The following is a 21,651-nucleotide window of genomic DNA, read 5'->3' as shown; positions in this document are numbered from 1 at the left end:
AGAGAGAGAGAGAGAGAGAGAGAGAGAGAGAGAGAGAGAGAGAGAGATCAGAGAACTATTTGTGGGAGCCAGTTCTCTCCTCTCGCTATGTGGATCGTGGGGATCAAACTTAGGTCTTCAGGCTTGGGGATAACTGCTTTCACCCAGTGAGTTATCTCATGGCTCTCTTCAGACCTTTTAAGCCCTTTTAAAAGGTCCTTAAATTGTAAAACTTGTAGAAAGTTTGGTTTATGTTAGAAGGGCCTAATGTTTCCACAGAGCTGTCTTCTCATCTTTGATCTTATACCCTGCTTTTGCTTAATCCTTTCCAGTATCTTTTCTTGTGGATGGGTGCAGAAAAAGGTGTTCTCTTCACATCAATCTACCTTCACATTGCTGAAATTACTGTACGGGGTTAGTTATAAATAGGACGGAAAGGGTGACTGGAAGACAACAACTCTGCAAATCAAAGCCTAATTTATCTCCATTTCATATGCTTGAGTTATAAACATAACGGAAAACAGAAATACATAGGGAGCCTGAAGATTCCTACAAACTGTCACAACTGGAGCAGACAGTGAAGCATTCACTAGAGGGAGCAGAATGGGGGGTGTGGCTGGACAGTAACTACGAAGGCACTGAGGCACGCACAGGGTGGGGGACTGCGTGCCTTGTTCTTAACAGTCAAGAAAAGCAAACAAGAAAGAAGTGCCTTTTCAGAGCAGATATCCCTTCTCTCTTGAGGCAACTGAAGAGCTAACTCAACAGATCACCTTCCTGCCAGTGCTAATTCAGAATCAGTTTAAAACATCCACATCAAGCGCCTCACGGATGCAGGGCACTTGTATAGTTCGAGAAACTGGATAATTACAAGACAATTAGTGTCGTAATGAATAGAATGTCAAAGTTAACAGATGAGTCAAGTAACACAAGCCAGTCTGGTGTTGAGGAAAAGTCAGCGGGTGTGAAATTGGGAAGAGTTAGTCCTGGCTCTCCTGTAGAACCAGACCCTCAATTTTGACCAAGCCTCAGAACTTTCCAGGGCTCAGTTTCTTTGCCTTTGAAATAAGGAGACTGAATGAAATCATGGTGAGCCTCTTTCTCATGCCAACTGTCTAAGGGTCTCTGAGGAACAATACATCCAGCTTACAGGAGAGCCATGGGACATACTGGCCAGAGGCCTCTCCAGCTGCCTGGCTGGGCTGGGTCAAGTGTGGTGATGGGCGGTCATATGAACCAGCAGCTTAGAGACCTGGCCCATGTCAGTGGCAGAATAGAACCGAGAGCTCACAGAAACATACACTGCCCAAGGCTCACGTGGTGACTGTGGGTGGTGTGCTGAGTAGTATTTTAAAATCGATCTGCAAAACTGGTTCTTTGAAACGCCTGTGGTTCTTTGAAACGCCTGTACTTCAGTCTCCCTCCCTGGAGAGGATAGGCCTCATCTGATAAGATTCAGATAAACAGGCAGAAATGATTTCCAGAAAAGGATTGGTGACTACAATGAATTATTTTAGGGAGAAATTTGAACCTTCTTCTAGTTAACTTCAAAAACAGATTTTCTTAAATTTGGGGTCTTTAGTAGAGGTAGAGAAACTGGATAATTTCATCAAGAGTCCTTTCTGATTTTAGGCTCATGAGGGAAGGACTCTCTTCTCACTCTTGGACAAGCAAGAGACTATGTAACCATTGGGGGACGCTCATGTGTATCCTAGGGCTTTGGGGTGTTAGGCCCATAAGGACCCTCCAGAGCGACCACAGCAGGACGCCACAGGCGATCACCCTGCTGTTGAACTATCATTAGATGGAAGAAGGAAGTGTGTGAGATTACCGATAATCCAGCTGAGAAAACAGGACCTTCAAATCCCAACATACATTGATAAATCAAAACAAGACAAGCATTGAGGGTTACAGTCCATCTCCTTTTGTTGAGAACCGACATCTGGTTTTATCGCCATCCCCTCATTTTCAGAGACTAACCCTGAATAATATCCAGCGATGTCATGACAAAGGTAAAGCTTTGTTCCAGAGAATACTCACAGAGTTATAGTAAACCACACCATCCAGGGCTGACCTCCGAGGTCGAGTACCACAGCCATTCAGGGGAGACTCCAGAACAAAGTGTGTGCCGTTCATCTTGGCTTTGCAGGAAGGATCCAACAGGGTGAGCTCCACCCCCGAGTAGCCATTGGTCTGAAACGGAAAGCACCAAAGGTGACCAGAGGGCTTAACAGCTGTTCACTGACCACAGTAACAAGCAGTGCCTGTCTTGGAAGGGTGAGGTCTCAGGCAGGCGGGCATTGCGCCCCTCTCCCTCACGCGTTTTCATTGTGCCCCTCCCCTTTTCATCTCGCCCCTCTCCCTCTCGCCTTTTCCTCACCTTGCACCTGTCAACAGCCCAATAATTGTGTTTATTGGAACTGAAAACTCTGTAGTCAAAATATTGACATACAAGGATCTGAACTCCCCTCCTCTTCTGAGAAAAACAGGAAGTAAATGAAGGTCTTTGCCAAGGGAAAGTGGCCTATCCAACTGGGAAAACATCACCAAGTGCAGAGTTCAAAAGTGAAATAACTACAGGAAAATAATAAATGCAGAGTTGAAGCTATCTGGGGAAAGCTTCACATCTCTCCTTTAAGAGACTACACTTACCTGGAGAGAATCTTTGTCTACAGCTACGACCATCTTTTCACCATCACATTTGACTGACAGGGCGATGTCCACGCCTCCTTGCACTTCTTCTGGCTCTCTGTGCTTCGGAAGCAGTTGAACACTGGGAATGATGGGCTCCTTTGGCCGGGGAATCCTATCTTCTCCCTCCTTCCAGCCTCTCCTGGGAATATCCGGGAATGGAAAGGGGAGACCTCCATTTGGGCTTTCCCCTCGGAGGGGTGGGCTGTCCAGGGCAGGCAGGTGAGCAGGGCCCAGCAGGATCTGAAGCTCAGGAGGAATGGTATGGACTTCCTCATCTCTCATCTCCTCTGTGGAAAGAGAAGGCAAGCCATCGTGAGTGACTGATGCCAGTCCATGGTCATTGTTAGAGACAGAACAGGAGTTAGGACAGAATGGGCGGAAACAAAGTTACAGTAAATGAGCAATGCATAGAATTAACTAAGAAATGTGGAAACCTGAACTCTGATCCTGCTGTTCTAACTAGATAAATGGCTTTAGACAAGTGACTTACTTCTCTGTGACTCAGTTTCCCAGTTTTAAAATGAAGAGTTTGGAGTATATCAGTGATCCTCAACTTTGGGTACACATTAAAATCACTTTGGGGGCTTTGAAAAAAAATACAAACTCTAGTCATCAATGTTTCAAGCTTCTAGTGTGATCACAACCTCCATCACCATTGAGACTGCTACAAACTATTCATTCTTCGTCCCTACAAACCATGTATCTGTGTGACTAGGGGCAACAACATCCTAGTCAAAGGCCCTTAAAATACTTTCTTTGAAATCTAGAGTTTTAAAATCATTTTTTCAGAAGATTTCTTGAAACAATATTGCTATTTTTATATTTTATTTTACAGTACCAAGGATCAAGCCCAGGTTCTTTAGCATACTGTGTGCTTCCACTACTACGCTGATGCTGCCCCTTTATTTTGTCGTCTTCCTTTTGACTGATAAAAGTCTAAGAGATGTGCAGGTACCCTGGCCTCTGTGAACCTTGTCTCTGGAGAGAAGACCTCTTTAGACACACTTGTCACATCAAAGACGACAGAATCCCATGAAAGTGATGTGCACTGCTGTCATAGTTTCAGTAACTTACAGAACTAGTTGTTCTCCCAGTATTTTCTGCCTCCACTATGATCTGAGCCCAGCCCATCTATGCTTAAGATCACACCCACCTCAGTGCAAGCTAGAGTTGATTCAGAGCCATGGCCTCTCCTTCTACAAGATCCCTTTGAAAAGGATGCTATGGCTATCTGGCTCTATATGAAGCCACAGTTTTGGACTGCTTTTAACATGTACATTGATTTAAAAACATCATAGAACTCCAGCAGGATAGACGTTATTTTTGTTTCCTTGATTTATTGACAGGGAATCTGAGGCTCAGGCTTGGGGATTAAGCAATATCTCCCCAATAGTACAGAAATGCTACGTCGGGAGTGGGAACCTACAGCTGGAACTTTCAGTGTATCATGTGCCATGGGGGGAGGAACATGTCAAGGTCTCACAAAACTTGGGGTTCAAATCATACCCACTTTAAGACTCTAGGAACCCCCAAGGGCTTGCAGGCTCTGCTTCTGCTAGCTGTTTAAACTGGAGTGGCAATTCTGCCTCCACACACCATGAATAAGACCTACTCAGCCTAAGTCCCCGTGGTTATCTTCCTATAAACTTCAGCCTCTTGCCACAGGCTTCTTCCCTATGAACTGCCGTGCTGTTGTCAGCTGTGAGTGTTCACTTACAGTTCTCATGTGATCGCAATGGATACCAAGAGCAAAAATGTCTGACATGCAAGCAACTCTCCATCCCTGAAAACGTGAGTTATAGTCGCCTCCGATACTACAGTAGTTTAAGTTTTATGGTGAAAAAGATTATTAAGATGGATAACAGGAAGACAGCAACATACACATGGAAATGAGAGTCCCTCACTGAGCAGCTTCCTCTGAGAGACAGAAGCCAACAGGTGGGAAACAACGACACTTACCGTTGTTCTCAAGTCGAAGATGAAATCTATTAGCCACGGGAGCCATTGTGTATGACGTCACAGGACTGTAGCCATTGTCCAATGCCCACTTCATCAGACTCTCTTGGGTGGAAGGGATGTCATCTCTTACCAATTTGGTCACTGTCATGGATCGTTCACTCTCTTTTCCAAAGCCAATACTGTTAGGAGCCTAAAGACAGCAACATTTCACCCATGAGTCTACAATTAAAAGCGGCAGTCCAAGACCTGCGCAAGATCAAGCCACACTCAGGCGGGATCCAAGCAGATGCCAAATGGGACTCAGGGAGTTACAAAAATGAAAGGGGGGACTGGAAGGTGGGGAAGGGTGTTTTACTGGGTGTCTATGGGGAAAGAAGGAAGGGGGAGTTGGGGGTGGTCATCACCAAGATACATTGTATACATGTATCAAAGTATAAAGTCAAAGAATAAAGGGTATTCTAAAAAGGTACTCTGAATGAGGAATTATCTGAAACCAGATTCTAGACTGAATGAAAAGGATTTACCCTGTAACCTTTGTCTTCCTTGGATAAGACACTAAGATAAAACAATGCACACAAAGAGACATCTATTCACACTGAGTACTTACCTCATATCGGTTACTAGTACGATAAGTACACATTTCAGATGTTCCCTTCCTCTTTTATTTAAAATTGTCCATAAAGTACACAGGTATGCACACTGTGTTTACAAACATGCCTGTGGTTTTGCATCTTGTGGCCTAGATCTACAGGAAAGATGGCATGATCTTGTGCCTCTCCCAGTGCTGTATAAACTATTAGCTTCCACACAGTAAAACTCAAATCTTTACATTTCATATGTAATTTATGATTGGTTTAGCTGTTCTGAAACTATATTCACTTGCCAATTTTGTTAACATACTATATTTTTATGCCCTGGAGAACTAATTAAGATATTGCCCAAATATTAGCATTTTATTTAGTAATAAAGAAGGAAGCCCTTAAATGCTTATATAGGCAACACACATATTAAAACTGAAAGGATGTAATAATTGATGTGGCCCCTCTATAACAATATGGAAATTCTTAAAGCCATATAAAGGTTAGTGTTTATTAATAATCTGCCATAACACTAAAACGATAGGATTCTTTCAAGGATGTATGTGAATGGCCTCTGACTAGCCTAGATACAGACAGTAAATGTCTATGTCCCCTGCTGACTCCTGTGGCAGGGATCCTGTGAGTGAGTGAGGAGGCTGGTCACTGAGAGGCACCCAATGGGAAGGCACAATGCCCACAATTGCTTCAACAGGGCTGGGGCTCGTCCAGAGCACAGATTATACCACTGTCACGCCGCATCAGTGCCCCTTTAATTTCCATGTGCACTGATTTTCTCCTGCATGTCTGTAGCATTTTTCCTAAATTCCTCATTTGTTTCCCATTCTGTTTACCCCAAACATGACCAAATACTAATCCTTTCCCACTGTAGAGCCATAAAAGATTCATAGGCTCTCTATTCTCTTGGCCTCCTTGTTGTGGGAGATTGGCTGAGGACACACACATACTACAACTCAAAGCTTCAAAGTGTCACCCAAGTTCTTCTCCTGTTACCCAAAGAGCTTATCTAGGGGCAAACCTGTCACAACTTCCCATGTGCATTCAAAGAAACCGGAGGGAGTGAGAAATGAATCCTGGCACCATCTGTAAGCTGGGTTATAGACTGACAGACATTAGCTCTTAGTTTTCAGAGGAAAGCTCCTAAAGGAAGAATGAGAAGGAAGAAAGAGGGGGCAAGGAGGAGAGGGAGGGGAGGAGGGAGAGAGAGAGGAAGGGGGAGGGAGAGAGAGAGGTGTAGGTGAGAGAAAGGAGGAGAGACAAAGGGAGAAAGAGAAAAAAGGAGAAAGGAGGAGGGTGAAAGAAAAGGAGACAGAAAAAAAGGGAGAGAGAGAGACAGAGACAGAGACAGAGACAGAGACAGAGACAGAGACAGAGAAAGGAAATAGGATTGAAAATGGAACACGATAGCAGGAATTGGGGCTGAAATAGTAAGACCCAGCAGCTCTGAGAGCTTCCTTCAGCCAGCCTTCTGAGGTACAGCATCTCCCAGCCCTTCAAAGCAGCATGTGTTTTGACTGGTTGGAACCGCAACCTTGGCCTAAACAATACTGCCTGGCCTCATCTGCCCTAGACTTTCATGTTGTCAGACAGCTGAGAAAATACTGTGTTTCCAGAATCTCATCATCACAATGGCCACCTGTTCTGCTGCGCCAGGACAGAATAATCTGTTCACGCCTTTCCACATTAAACATAGAAGCTGTCAGTGTGATTCACGTTAATTGTGGCTTGGAACTGAAAGACCAGACATCACTCTGCACTAGGAGAGCGGCAGGATGACGGGAGACAAGCTGGTTCTCAGCCTTGAGTAAATTCCTTGTCCTCGTCTCTGTGTTCCTAGGACTCCACAGACTTTCCAACCTTAGTGCAGCCCAAGTTGGTGCTCAAAGGGTGTCTCCCCAAATATCACCACCGTAATCTTCAGCTCCATTTTGTGATCTAGTAGCTGGGTTGGGTCAAAGTGGCTCTGTCCCATGCTTTTGAAATGATGGTGAAGAGAAGGGCTTTAGGGAAGGTAGGAAATGCTGAGAATATGCACACCGAGCCTTTAAAATAGCATACTTTCTAAGAATAGGATGCATCAAAGAGTACAAGAGAAAACTTGGCTTTTAAGTTTATTATGACTTTATCACTGTGGGTGTTTGCATGTGCACACACATGCATATGTACGTGTGGAGCTTGAAGGGCCATTTGCAGGAGCTGGCCCTCTCCTTCCACCAAGTGCATCCCAGGGACAGAGCTCTGGTCCTCAGATTTGGCAGCAGGTGCCTTTACCCACTCTCTGACCCATTAGAGGAAGCCTCTATGAAGTTTCCTCCTCTTTTCTGTTCTGTGGTTCTCCCTGCTGTGTAAGTGACTGTGCTGTGTCCACAGGGGCCTGCCGAAGGGGCCAGAGTCACACTCCGGTGCTGCTAATCTTTCTGCATAGCCTTCCTATCACGCTGACCACTGCCCATCGCTGCCTATGCTGTGCCTCTGACAAAGCCACACACAGCCATGCATGTGTGCTGCTGGCATTACTCTCTTGGGGTCTTAGGAACTTTGGTAGGCCTCCTGGTCTCACTTTGGTTAAAGAAGTCCTTCGAGTTCCCATGGGTGAATTCTTCAAGCAAGCGCTTACTGGAGGAAGATGAGTCTTTGTACAATAGGTCTGTGATAGACCTTTACATATATTTTCTTACTTAGTCTTCCTTTAATGGAGGAGCTTGGTTCTACCATAGCTCCGCTAGTGACTCACAGCCTGGGTTACACACATAGCTGAGAATGCTCCATGTACCTGTGTGCTTTAAAGAAAGACCCTATACGCCCTTAACAAATACTTGCTGGATGAATGAATGAGCTTAGCTATACCCCACAATGAATAAGTGCTATCACCGTGTCCCACTTCATGGTTACACCATGTTCAGTCAGACTGTCCCCTATGAACTGGCAGCTGGAGCTGCTGCATGAATCGAGCATTGTTTGGTTGAGTCAGAGTCCTTTACCATTCACGCTTGACCATGTTGTCTATAAAGGGAAGACTGTTTCTCCCTTCCTAAGCTGCAACCTAAACTTTTGTCTTAGCATGTACCTGTTCCTCACAGCACAGTTCACATCTAGGGCAGGGAGTTAGAAGTCGAATAGCCTGAAAGTGACTGGGGAATAAAAGACCATCATGAAACATTACCTAATTGTTTAGCAATGTTGTCATGTATTGTCCAAAACTGGCTTGGAACAGGAGTGCAGCCAACAAGAGGAATATAAACAGATCCTGTTTGAGATGATGGCTGATCTTATTCCTCCCTTGTCTTTCTTAGTTTCCCTGACTCCTCTGACAGACACGGACATTCAAGCAAGGCCCAGGACCGCTGTGGTCCAGGCACATGCACACAGGGACAGCAGGAGCTACCAGTCAGGGCTGAGAGAGTGCATAAAAACTCCAGCAGGGAATTAAAATGTACCGTATGTTTTCTGCCTTTCAAAGCATGATTCCCTTTCCTGTTTTTGTTATTTTGAAACTAAAAACAGTTGGCCAGTGTGCCAGCAGCAGACACTCCAGGTCGCCACCACCCCTCATGCCACGCCAAGGGAAGGCAATCAAAATATCTGTGACCTTGGAGAATCACAACGAAGCTTTGCACTCAGCACCAGCTTCATGCTTCACTGTTACACTTGATGGATTATTTGGACTGTTTCAAAGTTTAAGTAAAATAATAATAATAATAATAATAATAATAATAATAAAAATCCTTAGGAACAAGGAAAAAGTATTTTAAATTAAGATGTGCTTCTGGCTTTGTCTGCTCTCTTCTGGGGAGCTCACCTAAGTGACTGGACTTTAGGGAACTGTTGGTTCTGCTTACTGCTGATCACATGGAAGTGCAGTGTGCAAAGGGATGCAGAACCAACATAACCGAACGTGACCTCTCCTAACATGTTAAAAGTATAAAACCCACTCCAGCTGTTACTGAAGTTGGTCAATGAATAATACATTAGAAATTTGACTCTTACAAAAGAGATGCCAAGGAGATCTCTCTCTCTCTCTCTCTCTCTCTCTCTCTCTCTCTCTCTCTCTCACACACACACACACACACACACACACACACACACACAAAATTTGCTCCAATATTGAGCCAAATAGTTTTTTTCCCTAAATATATCTGAGGTGAGCTCGATTTTATCAAACTTTAATCAACTTTTCAACATGAGCCATTGCCTTCCTGTCAGCCAGCAAGGCCCCTCACAGAAGCTTTGCAAAGCAATGCTGGTTACTTTTGAAAGGATCATGTGTCATACATGTACATGTGTGTGAGCAGGGTGCACATATGTGTTTGTGGAGGTCAGAGGTCAACATCAGGTGTTTTCTTGAATCTATATCTGCCTAATTTTTTTTGAGATCTGTCCTCTCGCTGAACCAGGAGCTCACCAATTCCGTTAGGCTGAATGACAGCCAAGGAGCTCACGGGTTCTTCTGTCTTAAAGTCATTTACTGAGCATCGCCCGTCCCCTACAGTACCCAGAGTTACTGTTCTGTCAGAGTATTACTCCTGGAAGTTGGATGCAAGAGAAGACTCACTCAACACCATATATTTATCTCAACAGGGAAGTCTATGGCACGGGCCAAGATCAGCTTGATTTCCTTCCTCCTTATACATCGGATTCCAGAGTAAATGCTGAGATTCAGGATCGTGATACTGAGCCTCTAAAAAATATGCAGACATTAAAAATGTTCATTGCTTCATATTTACTAAGACTAGAAAACACACTAACTCATTTCAGAACTTTCATAATGAGGTAACTGGAATTCAGAGAGCTTTAAGAACTTGTCCAAGGCCACAATTTTTAAGTAACAGAACCAGGACTCAAACCCAAGTCTGTAATGCTCCCTAAGGCCATGTGTTAGCCACCACATTGACTGCCCAGCAGAAGAAACCAAGTATAGTTTGCTTACAAAGTTCAAAGAGGCAGAACCTTTGCAAAAATAACACACATGACCACAGTTTAAATTATTGCTGTTTAACAAGACCAAGAAATGAGCAACCAACTTACAATAACTTTCAAGTTTCCCTTGACGTCAAAAGACTTGATCACCCAGTTGACAGATTTTTTGCACTTCAAGATCAGGATGAGGTTTTTGACCACCTCAGGATCCTCTCGAGCAGGTCGGATGTCAACTATTATATCCACCTGGAAGGCACTGTGTGTGAAAACCAAAGGCAAAGTCAAGACCTGAGCCAGAAGGTTGCCACTGCCTCCAAGTCTTGTGTTTCCAGTGTCTGGCCAGTTGATTAAAATGCTGGCGTGGGTCCCAGGCAAATGACATGTGCAAAACAGATTGCTATTGCATACTGAACAAAATGAGTTTCCATAACAATAGGATCGCAGGCCTGATGCTAATTAGCCACCACAATGTTTCTCCTCTTGAGAGGGGGAGGGAGGAAGGCTCCTCAAGGCTGCACCAGTTGAAGGGACTTAAACACACTAAGGGAGTTTCCTTCTGAAGCAGAATTGTCTGTTTTCAAGGTTCTGTGCCTTGGTCCTTTGTTGTGGAACTTTTACATCCCTATATGCTGAAGCCTTTCAAAACCTGACATGGGTGGCTGATGCCGAGGGAGAGGGGGCAGAGTAAATGTCAGAGTAAATAAAAGGCAAAAGGCCTCTTGACTTACATAAGTTTTGATTAAGGCATCAATAACAGTTAAATAATCATATCGGTACTTACTTTCCCAAACTTCTGGATATATATTTATTTAAAAAATTAGTGGTCAAGCAAGCAATTGATACAAAATTGATGACCGTAATGCAAACTTCTAAGAACTCAGCATGAGAGAAAATGGTTTTTACTAAATGAACGTTTTACTAAATGTTCCAAATTTGAGGGAAGAGTCTGTTTTGGTTCCATGTGTGAGACACAATGACCAGAGTGACCGGCTGAAAGTATGTACACACTCTCCAGGCCCCTCCACAGAAGTCTGTACACGGCATGGGATGGAATCTCACCCAAACTCGTCTGTAGTCTATTCTATTTTGAAATGAAAACTCTATTATACTTCTCATTTCAAAAGTCTCTCTACCAAAAAAAAAACAAAAAAAAAGGGGAAAAGTTTGAGTCACTGGCCCATATGAAATACAGGTCAGAGTAGAAAATCATTTTTTCTTCTTCTTAAAAACAACAACAACAAAATCTAAGTAATTTCATAGGAAGACTCAAACTCCCACAAGTGTCAGATTGTGCTATCTAACAGATCCTTGGTGTGTTCAATGAAAATGGACTACACATATACACACACACACACACACTTACACACACACAGTAGGGGGATAAAAATTTCTACATGCATACATGCTCTGAGGACATTATAAACATAACTGAATCAAAAGAGACCGACTAAAATGGTAACTCTGTTAATAAGGCCACTCTGTAACTCTAACGTGTTTCAACAGTGATGACCATTATGTCTTAAAAATTACACCCAGAAGTTGAAAAGGGGCTTCAAGAACCCTCTGGCATATATACACTTACAAACAGGTGACGATGCAAACCACGGCACCACGCTCCTTTTCTATAGCTTCTGTGACCCACACCTGAAGCATGGCTGCCTCCCTCTCTCCAAACAAAGTGGGCTGCTGCCCCTCTCACCCTCACATCAGGGAAGAACAGATCTTTAGTTTCATTTCTTCTCAGTTAGAATATGCACATGTACACACATGCACACATGGGTGCACTTGTGTACACACACGTGCTCACCTGTAAGGGTTCGAGTTGGGAGTGATTAACTCGATGATGTGTACTTCCTTCTCATGGGGCTGACTGGACAGGACACAACCTTCAGCGGCTTTGGGTTGAAGGTACTCGGCAAGGTAATTGAGCGAGAGAAAATTCTTCCCTATGTTACACGTGGGAGGGAATACTTGATCTGAAAGTAAAGACAGGGCACTTAGTCAAACCAGTGAGTTTATGGGGTCAGACTGGAAGGAAAGAGGCGGTAGTGTGACTGAGGCTAAGTCTGACACAGAAGCCACAAGCCCAAAGGGACCTCATTTGGTTACGGCGCAGTCATGCCTTCCACCTTGGCTACCATGGGTTTCCTGCTGGCCAGTGCTAGTGGCTTCTTTTTTGTCTCCACCCACTCCTTTCCTGTCCTTGTTCCCCTCTGACCCCTGCTTTGTCCCACTCTTTTTCACTAGAGTGGTCCTCTGTTTTTGATCTAGGTCAGAACCACATCTTAGGACTCTGTCCCTCAGAATCTGACTCAGGATATCAGTCTGGACATGGACATCTTTGCTTTCTGAAGCTCTTTAGTTAATGTAAGCCGAGACTATGACTCTCACCCTGAGCTGGGGAGTATAGCTCAGTTGGTAGTATGTTTGCCTAGCATACACCTTGTGTTCCATCATCAATAGCCTGTATAAGGTTCTACCGCATGCACCCGTAGTCTCAGCACTCAGAGTTGGAGGCAGGACAATTAGAAATTTACAAGCATCCTCAGCTATATAGCAAGTCTGAGGCCAGCCTGGGCTATAGCCCTTATCTCAAAAAACAAAACAGCAACAAAGATACAGAGCTATGAGAAAAAAAATGAAATCATGGCATATGCAGGAAAATGTACACAACTGGAAGCCAATGGCAGGCTAAATAATCGAGACTCAGAATCTCAGCTCTTTTCCTCAATCCCCTCTTTGTCTATATTCTCTAGATAACCCCAGTCACTGTGTTTCTAGATCACAGAAGACTTAAGACTGTCATCTGTCTACCAGAAGGTCCCGACCTAGCCAGGTATTTCCGTGAGCACAGGCAACATTGAATCCATTTTTAATCCTGTAGGACTCTCCTTGGGTACCTGTAGCTTTGATACAAGTAGCTATGGCTCTCTGGCCCACATATCTCTTTCCCATTTTCACTGTGCTTTTATAAATACCACTGGCTGAGGACTGCTCATCCCTCCACCAGGGGAAAGATATCCCAGCCCCAAGACTCTGAAGACACTCCCCTGTGACACATGCTATTTACACAGCACTGCATCTGATGGGATTTCCATCTTGTGCTTTAAATGTTTAAGCAGGACTTGAGTGAAGCTGCTGGCACAGTGACAGCTGGGACCAGCATCCAGGAAGTTTTAGGTGAAGCCAGATTTTCAGAAGGGGAATGAACCAGACCTGGCACTTTAGTGAGACAGGCTTGTGTCTTTTAAATTTTAAGGATGGGGTGATGGGGTTTACCTCCACATGGAAGCCTCCCCTAAAAATAGGGAACAAGCTTTCAAGGTTCTAAGGCTGGGTTGACACCGCCCTCCCCAACCCTGTACAACTCACACTGTGGCACCGCAGCTCCAACCCTTGCAACATTCCCAGAGCACCTCAGAACAGGGGGCACTACTGTAGTTAATATGGCCCCTGCTTGCATGATTGCTGTAGGAGAGCATTGGCTCAAGTACCCTGCATTCTTTTCTGCAAACCTCCTCCAAGGAAACAGCCCACAGCTTAACAATTCAGGCTTCGGAGCGGCCCTCCTCCACATCTGCAGAGGGTTTTTCCAGATGTGCAGAGGAAGAATGTGTACTTCACAGCTGCAGCCCTATGATGCCTCCCCCAGCTCACAAGACAGAAAAACGATATCAGGACTGCAGTGCCGAAATCTAACTGAGAATCAGGAGGTTATGTATGGGCCAGAAGACTCCAGAGACAAGGACCCTCCTGGGACTGTGGCTTGCAGTTCCTACACAGGTGCATCTCGTATGCAGCTGGCACACAATAGACGCACAGTATAGGCTTTTTGAGTCCACCACCAGCGTTGTGAAATTTGAGACAAACAGACAAAGATTTCCCCAGATTGGTAAGCCGCTAGGAAAAGTTTAACTATCTAAAGCTGTGGTTATTAGGGGTTCCAGCCCTACATGCCACTGTCACCCTAGCAAGCTGAAGGAGCTGATAACTTTCTATGGTGTGGAGTCTCTCAGCTCAAGTGCCTTTCCACATGGTTGGTATAAAAACTTATACCAAGTGCCAAGTGGGAAGGGAACCATAAATGGCAATCTGCAGGTAGAAACCTCTTAAGCTTGGTAAGGACGGTGAGAATAAAAAGGCTAACGACCCCGAGACCCAGAACCATCTACTCTGAGAGCAGGAATACAAAGGTTCCATTTCCTGCCATGAAAGCCTATGCTCTTAGGACAGGAACCCACAGGGCCTGGATAACCCATAGCGCCTGGATAAGAGCCCAGAGTCTTCACTTAGCTCCTTTGCCCTGTCGATAGTGAGTATGGATGGCTCATGGAAGCACACTTCGCCGACTCCATCCCTGTTTCTAATTCAGCTGGCAAGGACTGAACAACAGGATAGTATTTCCAACAAGGTTCTCAGTAACAGTGATGCTCCGGACACGGTAGCCATACTGTAAGAACCAATGGGGTTTGAGTAAGAAGAGACTCATAGCTAGGGTCCATGTTTGGAAGCCAACAAGTCATACTGACGCAAAGTAATTGCTAACGTTGCCTGGGGTCTAAGAGCTCCTCCTTTTTGTGACATGGGCCAGTGACTTGGACCCAACAGCTAGAGTTTCAGGGGATCCTAGATACTCAAGGAAGTCAACCAGTTTTTAACCAACTGGGCACCAGGTCTTTTACTTGGGCTTCTCCTAGTCAGTGTGGAGCTTGGCTACTTGAGTGCCACAGCTCCTGGGGTAGGTGACTACCGTGCTATACACATTGTCAAGGAAACAGAGTCTGACATTTCAAATGCTTCTACTCCAAGTTTTCTTGTTCTAACAATCTAAGAATTGTTATCCCTTCAACCCTTCATGCTATTAGATTCTGCTTCAGACAGACAGGGTGCTGGCTTACAGCCTTTATGAAGACATGTTTTAAAATCTCTTTGTTCCAATGAGGCCTGACTATCACAAGAATCTGGGAAAAAAACCTTAGGATGTTCAAACCCCATTCCACTTTAAAACCCTCCTCAGGCCAGCCCGCACCTTGCAATCAGTCTTCATTCTGGGGACGCGCTTACGTGGCTAAGACTTAAGTACAGCATCAGGCAACAGCGTTGGGCACAGGAGTGAGGAATTCTACAGCTGAGAATTGGCTTCGCCACTTTCTAGTAATGTGGATCAGAGTACATCCACTTACCCCTCCCCTAAACTCTGAATAGAATAACAAAAACAATGTCCCCTTCTTGAACATGTGACAACTCCAGATATGTATCTGTATGTTGCCAACAAACCAATGGTGGCTCACCTTTATGCACCAATGGTGGCTTACTTTTATCACACCAATGGTGACTCACTTTTACACACCAATGGTGGCTCACCTTTACACACCAATGGTGGCTCACCTTTACACACCAATGGTGGCTCACCTTTACACACCAATGGTGGGTCATTTTTGCTTTAAACCAACCCAGATCCAAGATGTGGGACCACACATTCAATAGCTTCCAATCCCTGTGTGACATCTAGGGAGGAGGTGACAGCTGCTGTCAGTTCAAGGGGGCAGCTAAAGAGCTGCAACATTGTTTACACAAATGGTGTCAGCAGGTCCTGTTCATGAAGGTTATTTCCTAGTGACTTTTGAGGGTGGGTGGGGTCCCAAATATTCTCAACTAAAACTTGTTTTAAAATACTTAAAAAAAAAGGGCTTTCAAAAATGAGTTGTTGGAAATCTTGTCTTTCTGCAAGGCACAGAACTTAAAATGGTGTGTCTCTTACTGAAGCATGTAGTTCCTTTCTTCAAGAACTTGTCGTTGTAATAAGCATTAGTACTAAAAGCATTAGTACTAAAAAATGTACATGAATAATTTCCCCTCTGTTTGTGACTAAAATTTAACTGATCTCTGAACGTCAGAAAGGAACATTGGCTTGAAACACTTGCAGACTCACAGGTAAGAAGCTGCCCCAGACATCTGCCCATCCTGCCTCCTTCAGCATACCCCTTGCCACTGCTGCCCCCTCCCCAACACTTAGCCCCTTGTTTATTCTGAATTCCAAGCTTGACTGGGTTCTAAATCCTACACAACAACCTCCTTTTCTCTCAACCACACTACTCCCTACCTCAGAGCTGGTTATAACTAGTCCTATCCCTGAAGAAGGAGAAAATGGAGGTAGCGTAGGAGAAGAGTCTCTTAGGTCTCTGCCAGTTCCAGGACTCTGGAATCCTACCATGCCTGGCTCTGAGCACCTGGACTCAAAATGACAAACAGCCAAGGGTTATAAATCCGCCATTAACAGAAGCCATGTAGCATTTACCTTCTCCTACTTTAATATAGATGTTTCTTGCTATCTTGAGTTCGGTGAATGAAGTCACTGCTCCATATTCCTTTTGGGCCCAGTGTAGCAGATGCTCATTTTCTGGAGGGAAACTCCTTTCCTCTGTTTCTGCTGTCAAGGAAAAGTTTCCTGATGAAAACTGGACCACAGAACCCTCTGAAACCTGAAACAAAGAGAACTTATAGTTAACATGATATAGTTACCTAGAGTCAAACCAGACTTAGAGGACGCCCTGAGTAGACTTAACCATCATTCCTAACTTGTCTCTTCTCTCTAACATGCAGGCAGATGGCAGAGGCAAGCTCCCTAACCCACTTCTCCCAGATAACCCCAGACAGAATGTCCCTCTGAGCTCTGAAGGAGCCCTGAGGGGTGTGTGTGTGTGTGAAAGAGAGAGAGAGAGAGAGAGAGAGAGAGAGAGAGAGAGAGAGAGAGAGAGAGAGAGAGAGAGACAGACAGACAGACAGACAGACAAAGAGAACCAAGAACCTCTAGTCTCCATTTCTATGTTTCCATGTCTGTGGAGAACTAGACATTTAGGGGAAACAGCTCCTCTCTTGACAATGATGGACTTTAAAAGGTTTAGCTATGTCATTTCCTAACCAGTAAGCACTCTTTGCACAGTATTTATTCTAGATTGGGTACTATCTGTAACCCAGGAATCATTCAAAGTCTTCAGGGGGATGTGTAGCTTATAGGCAAATACTATGCCATTTTATGAGAGACATAAACATCTGTAGATTTTAGTACAGGGAGGTGGTCCTGGAACCAATGTCATGTGAGTCAATTGTGCCAGAAGTCATTACTGTGATGTGTTGCACATCACAGAGGAAGTGTTGGTAAGTGTGCAAACGGACTTCAGAGTCAGGGCAAGTGATCTTTGTTGTGGTAAATCTCCAACTCAAATAAGCCCAGTCAAAGAAAACACAACTCAATAATTATGAATATAAACTGCACGCCTAGATTGGGCAGATTTACCACTACACTACTCTATTCCCCATCTGTGAGATCCCTTGTAACTTTCAGTTTTTCCAGGCCACATGCTTCTCCTCCATTGTCCTTCCACCTCTCTTCTCTCTCTCTCTCTGTCTCTGTCTCTGTCTCTGTCTCTCTCTCTCTCTCTCTCTCTCTCTCTCTCTCTCTCTCTCTCCAAACTTTTACGCTCCACCTCCCCTTCTGCTCTAGCCTTTATTTTGCAAATTAAGGTGGGCAGGAGGTTCACAAGAAGTCACCTGTGTACTGATTCACTCCTCCTCTGCAGCCCCTCCTGAGAAAGCAGAATTAGCATCGAACTACAAGACCCAGCTATCTACCACAGATCTCAAAGTCTGATGAGCAACTGAACATGGCTCCCACAGCTGCCTCATCTGTCAACAGGGTCCCCAAGATGGATACAGTGAAGAATGGCCAAGGTGTCCCATCTTCTACAGGTCGCTCAATTTCAGGTTTCTCAGCAGGAAGAAGAATGCAGATAACAGCTCACTTAGCTAACTCTCAGATTCCCACAGGAGTTGTGAGGGCAAGTGGCTGTTAAACTAATCCCAAGAAAACTTGCAAGGAGGTCTGTGTGAGTGTCACATTGTTGTGGTATACTCAGACCATTCCTGGCCTTGCATAGCATGGTATATAAAATAACACATAAAAAGGAGAAGAATCTCCTGCTGCTGGAGTATAGTCAGCTGACCTCCTGGCAAATGTGTGAGTGCTACTGTCTAGTGTTTATAAATGGATTCTTTTTTTTAATCAGTATCAATGTGAACACCCAAAATGTAATAGGGCTTGTGAGTCTCAAAATCATACACGTCATACACTAAACTTCATACTAACTAATTTGTTCTTAGCAAAACCCAAGTTATTTATCAAGAGGTATTAGATAGCCACACAGAACAATGAACCTCAGAGCGAAGCGAAAGATGAGGTCAGTGTCTTTGTGGAGCAGTTCTCTCACATACAACCGCGTTTCTCCTCTTCACGTGAGCAGACTGGTGCTCGCCCAGCTGCTGTAATACACACTAACATTTCCTATACAGTATTTCACACGCTCTCATATACGCATGCACACACATATAAGTTGTTTGTTTTTAAGACAGGCTCTTGCTATGCATCAGCCTAGCCCTGAACTCTTGATCTTCCCGCTTTAGCCCCCTCCCCCGGGGCTAGAATTACTGGCATGTGCCATCATGTCTGGCATACATATATTTCAAACGTTTTCATTCTCTGAACTGATCCATGACCTGTGCTGCCATCATCTGATTATGGCTGAAGCAGAAAGTGCCTAAGGAGCTGCTTACTATCCTAACACCCAGACTCGACTAGACTTTCCAGTGGGCCCAGCATCTCTGGGTGACCCTGCTTGGTCTTGTTGGGAAACACCTCGCTGAGGGTTCCATCATGTGGAAGACAAGCACAGACCCATTGTGAGTACCTTGCCGATGCCTCTCTATAAGTGACTCTCAGCCAGGGACGATTCTATTCCCCAAGGGGATATTTGGTAATATCTGTTAAGAAATAATTTTGATTCTCATAACCAGGAGGAGAGGTGATACTGGCATCTCTCCTAACCTTCCTACAATGTACAGATCTGCTCCAACACAGAATTATCTACACGCCGCTACACTGAGTCTGAGCAAACTTGCTGAAGACACTAACTGTACACACTGGGAAGCCTGTGGCAGTGATAATGGAGTAATGACCATTCCCCAGTATGAACCCCCAATTACCCCATTTTATGATGTATATCAGGTTCAGCTCTTTTTTTGTTGTTTCCATTTTTATTTTCTTTGTGCATGTATGTCCCTGGGTGTGTACTGAGGTCAGAGGACAACTTGAGAGGTTGTCAGGCTTAGCAGCAGGCACTTACCCACTGAGCCATCTCACAGGGCCCTGTGAGTTCTTAACATTTAGGGAAGCCTTTCTGGTCTGCACTGGCTTAGGAAGCACGGAACTAAATTAATAATAATAAACTGTGTAAAAACTACGTCCTTAACGAACATGGGTCAGGTACAACCATGTGCCTTCCATGTGCCTCACGTCACAGGTGACAAAGGCTCACAATGCTCCTCGGGCTGTCTAAGGGAAGCCAGTGTGAAAGCTTTAGCTTTGACCTTGTTTTGATGTTGTGTGTTCATGTCACCAGCCATCTTCTTACCTCACACTAACCATGCCACCCCTGGGTATTTCTGTTGGGGTGCAGCCACGCTTCAACATCGAACCCCAAGCCATCCTCATTAGAATTTGTGGCTTTCGCCCTGCGGTAAAATCTTGCTACTGAAAAGAACTTATATATTTTTATTCAGCTTGTCACCAAAAGAACAAAACTTACAGCAGTGCTGAGCAGGTCTTGACCCACCGCCAGCATCGTTCTGGGCGAGGAGCCCTACGTGTTTGTTGCTTGTGTACTTTTTCAAGTGATAGCTGTACAATTTAACTCTGGGTTCTAGAGACATTATGCAAAGTCAACTTCTTTTGTTTTCAGAGTGAACAAAGAGACGTATCACACTGGCTTATTCCAAGAAGACTGTAAAGAGGAGGACTTGTAGCAATACGGAATGCAGCCTGGAGTCATTAAAGAGCCACGTGACAGTGGGGCTCAAGCAGGGGTCGCTCTTGCTTCTCTGTCCTCCCTGCCACACGCTAGCAATCCTGCCCATGGGCAGCCTTCTCTTCAGCAGCCCCAAGGTTCATAAACTCAGAGCTGAGGAATTTGGAAGCAGAGTTACCGCCACTCCTCAGGCACATTCCAGTAAGGAGAAAGAGAAGCTGCCACAGGCGGGAGGTGTCCCTGACTACAAGTCAATGGAAAATTTCTGCTTTCGAAAGCGGTTAGTCAGTGCTCTCCCCTCAGCCACCGGCTCCATGGGACCTGCAAGGCCCCTTCCAGCCATGATGGAGTTGTAGGAGACGTTGTTCATGGGTGGCCCCCATACTTCTCAAAACCTGAAATGATTATGATTTCCATAGAGAAAGAATCTCCAGACTAATAGTCTCCCTTAGCACCAGGGCGAGCCCCACACATGAGGCTTGTGACTTCTAGTCACAGCAGGCTTCTGTTCTAATTCCTCCAGAGAGAGCCCCACACTCATAGCCACGATACGTTCCTTTCCTTTCTCTTCTTGCCCCAGCCCTTCCTTCCTCCTTCCTTCTTTTCTCCCTTCATTTCAAAATGATGACATTCATTCATTCATTCATTCATTCGTGTGTGTGTGTGTGTAGGCACATGTGGCATGAGACACAGCTGGAGGTCAGAGGACACCTTGAAGTCAGTTATCGTCCTCCACTGAGCGTATCCCAGTGTCCTTACTTGACAAGCCATCTCTTGAGCCTTGCTCTCTTTCTATGCCTTTGGTTTGCTGGTCTGAGTCATGCCTACCAGGTCGGAGAGCTTGTTCCTGGTTCTTTGGTAATGCAAGCCTTCACTAGACTTTTGTTACATACTCAGGCTTCAGGACAACATTCTTGGCTTCCTCAGTCCCCTCAGACACCATGGTTGTCAAATCACTACCAGTACTGACTCTGAACACTGAAGCAAGACTCAAGGTTTCTTTGAATGGGTGGGGCAGACTGAATTAAATCCATGGCCAGTAGAGATGAGGTCTCATTCTGTTTCCTTTCTCAGCTGTGGGAGAGACACTGGATGGTCCAGCCTCTGAGCCAGCAGCTGGTTCCCATGGCAACCAGCTTCCAACTTGAGGCTACCCAACAGCCTCCCAGTTACTAGCTATCATGTTCACACAGCAAGATATCACTTTGGGACACCAAAGATTTTAGGAGATATATGACAGACTTAAAGAGCAGAGATTAATCATGTTTCTTGGTATTCCACAATAAATAATGTGAAATTATTGTTTCAAAAGAAGAATGGTTAAGCATAGTTTATATTTGGATAGAATAATAGAGACTTCCTTTTTACTCCATTGTCTACCCTCCATCTTGGTCCAGGGTCCTAGCCCTACTGCTACTCTTTGTAATCTTAAAAAAAAAAACAGTAGCCGATCCCATTCCTTCACCCATGTGCCATACTGTCACTTGGAAAACCTTCCTAAAATGCAAACATGTGGTAACACTGAACAGTTAAGCATCTGAATGCGGTACACAGCTGGGGAGGGGCATGTCTTCTCCCCACCCTCATCCATCTCACACACTCTCCCACATGCCCAGAATTCAGCACAGAGGACCAATCACCGCTGA

At 44.8% G+C, this 21,651-nt stretch overlaps 1 protein-coding gene across 1 annotated transcript in view; it reads right to left on the bottom strand.

Annotated features, from left to right (window-relative positions):
- Tgfbr3 (transforming growth factor beta receptor 3) overlaps positions 1 to 21,651 on the bottom strand; it is a 178,863-nt gene that overhangs the window by 31,481 nt on the left and 125,731 nt on the right. The window contains exons 5-10 of the mRNA XM_028782394.1: positions 16,444 to 16,627; positions 11,953 to 12,121; positions 10,254 to 10,401; positions 4,633 to 4,822; positions 2,632 to 2,960; positions 2,020 to 2,172 (exon numbers count right to left, since the gene is read on the bottom strand). Of these exons, the coding sequence (XP_028638227.1) occupies positions 2,020 to 2,172; positions 2,632 to 2,960; positions 4,633 to 4,822; positions 10,254 to 10,401; positions 11,953 to 12,121; positions 16,444 to 16,627 (1,173 nt within the window). The remainder of the gene's footprint in view (positions 1 to 2,019; positions 2,173 to 2,631; positions 2,961 to 4,632; positions 4,823 to 10,253; positions 10,402 to 11,952; positions 12,122 to 16,443; positions 16,628 to 21,651) is intronic.

The sequence above is a fragment of the Grammomys surdaster genome, unplaced genomic scaffold (genome assembly GCF_004785775.1).
Source record: "Grammomys surdaster isolate TR1022 unplaced genomic scaffold, NIH_TR_1.0 751, whole genome shotgun sequence".
Classification (NCBI taxonomy): Eukaryota; Metazoa; Chordata; class Mammalia; order Rodentia; family Muridae; genus Grammomys; species Grammomys surdaster.
This window is presented reverse-complemented; position numbering and strand designations above follow the sequence as displayed.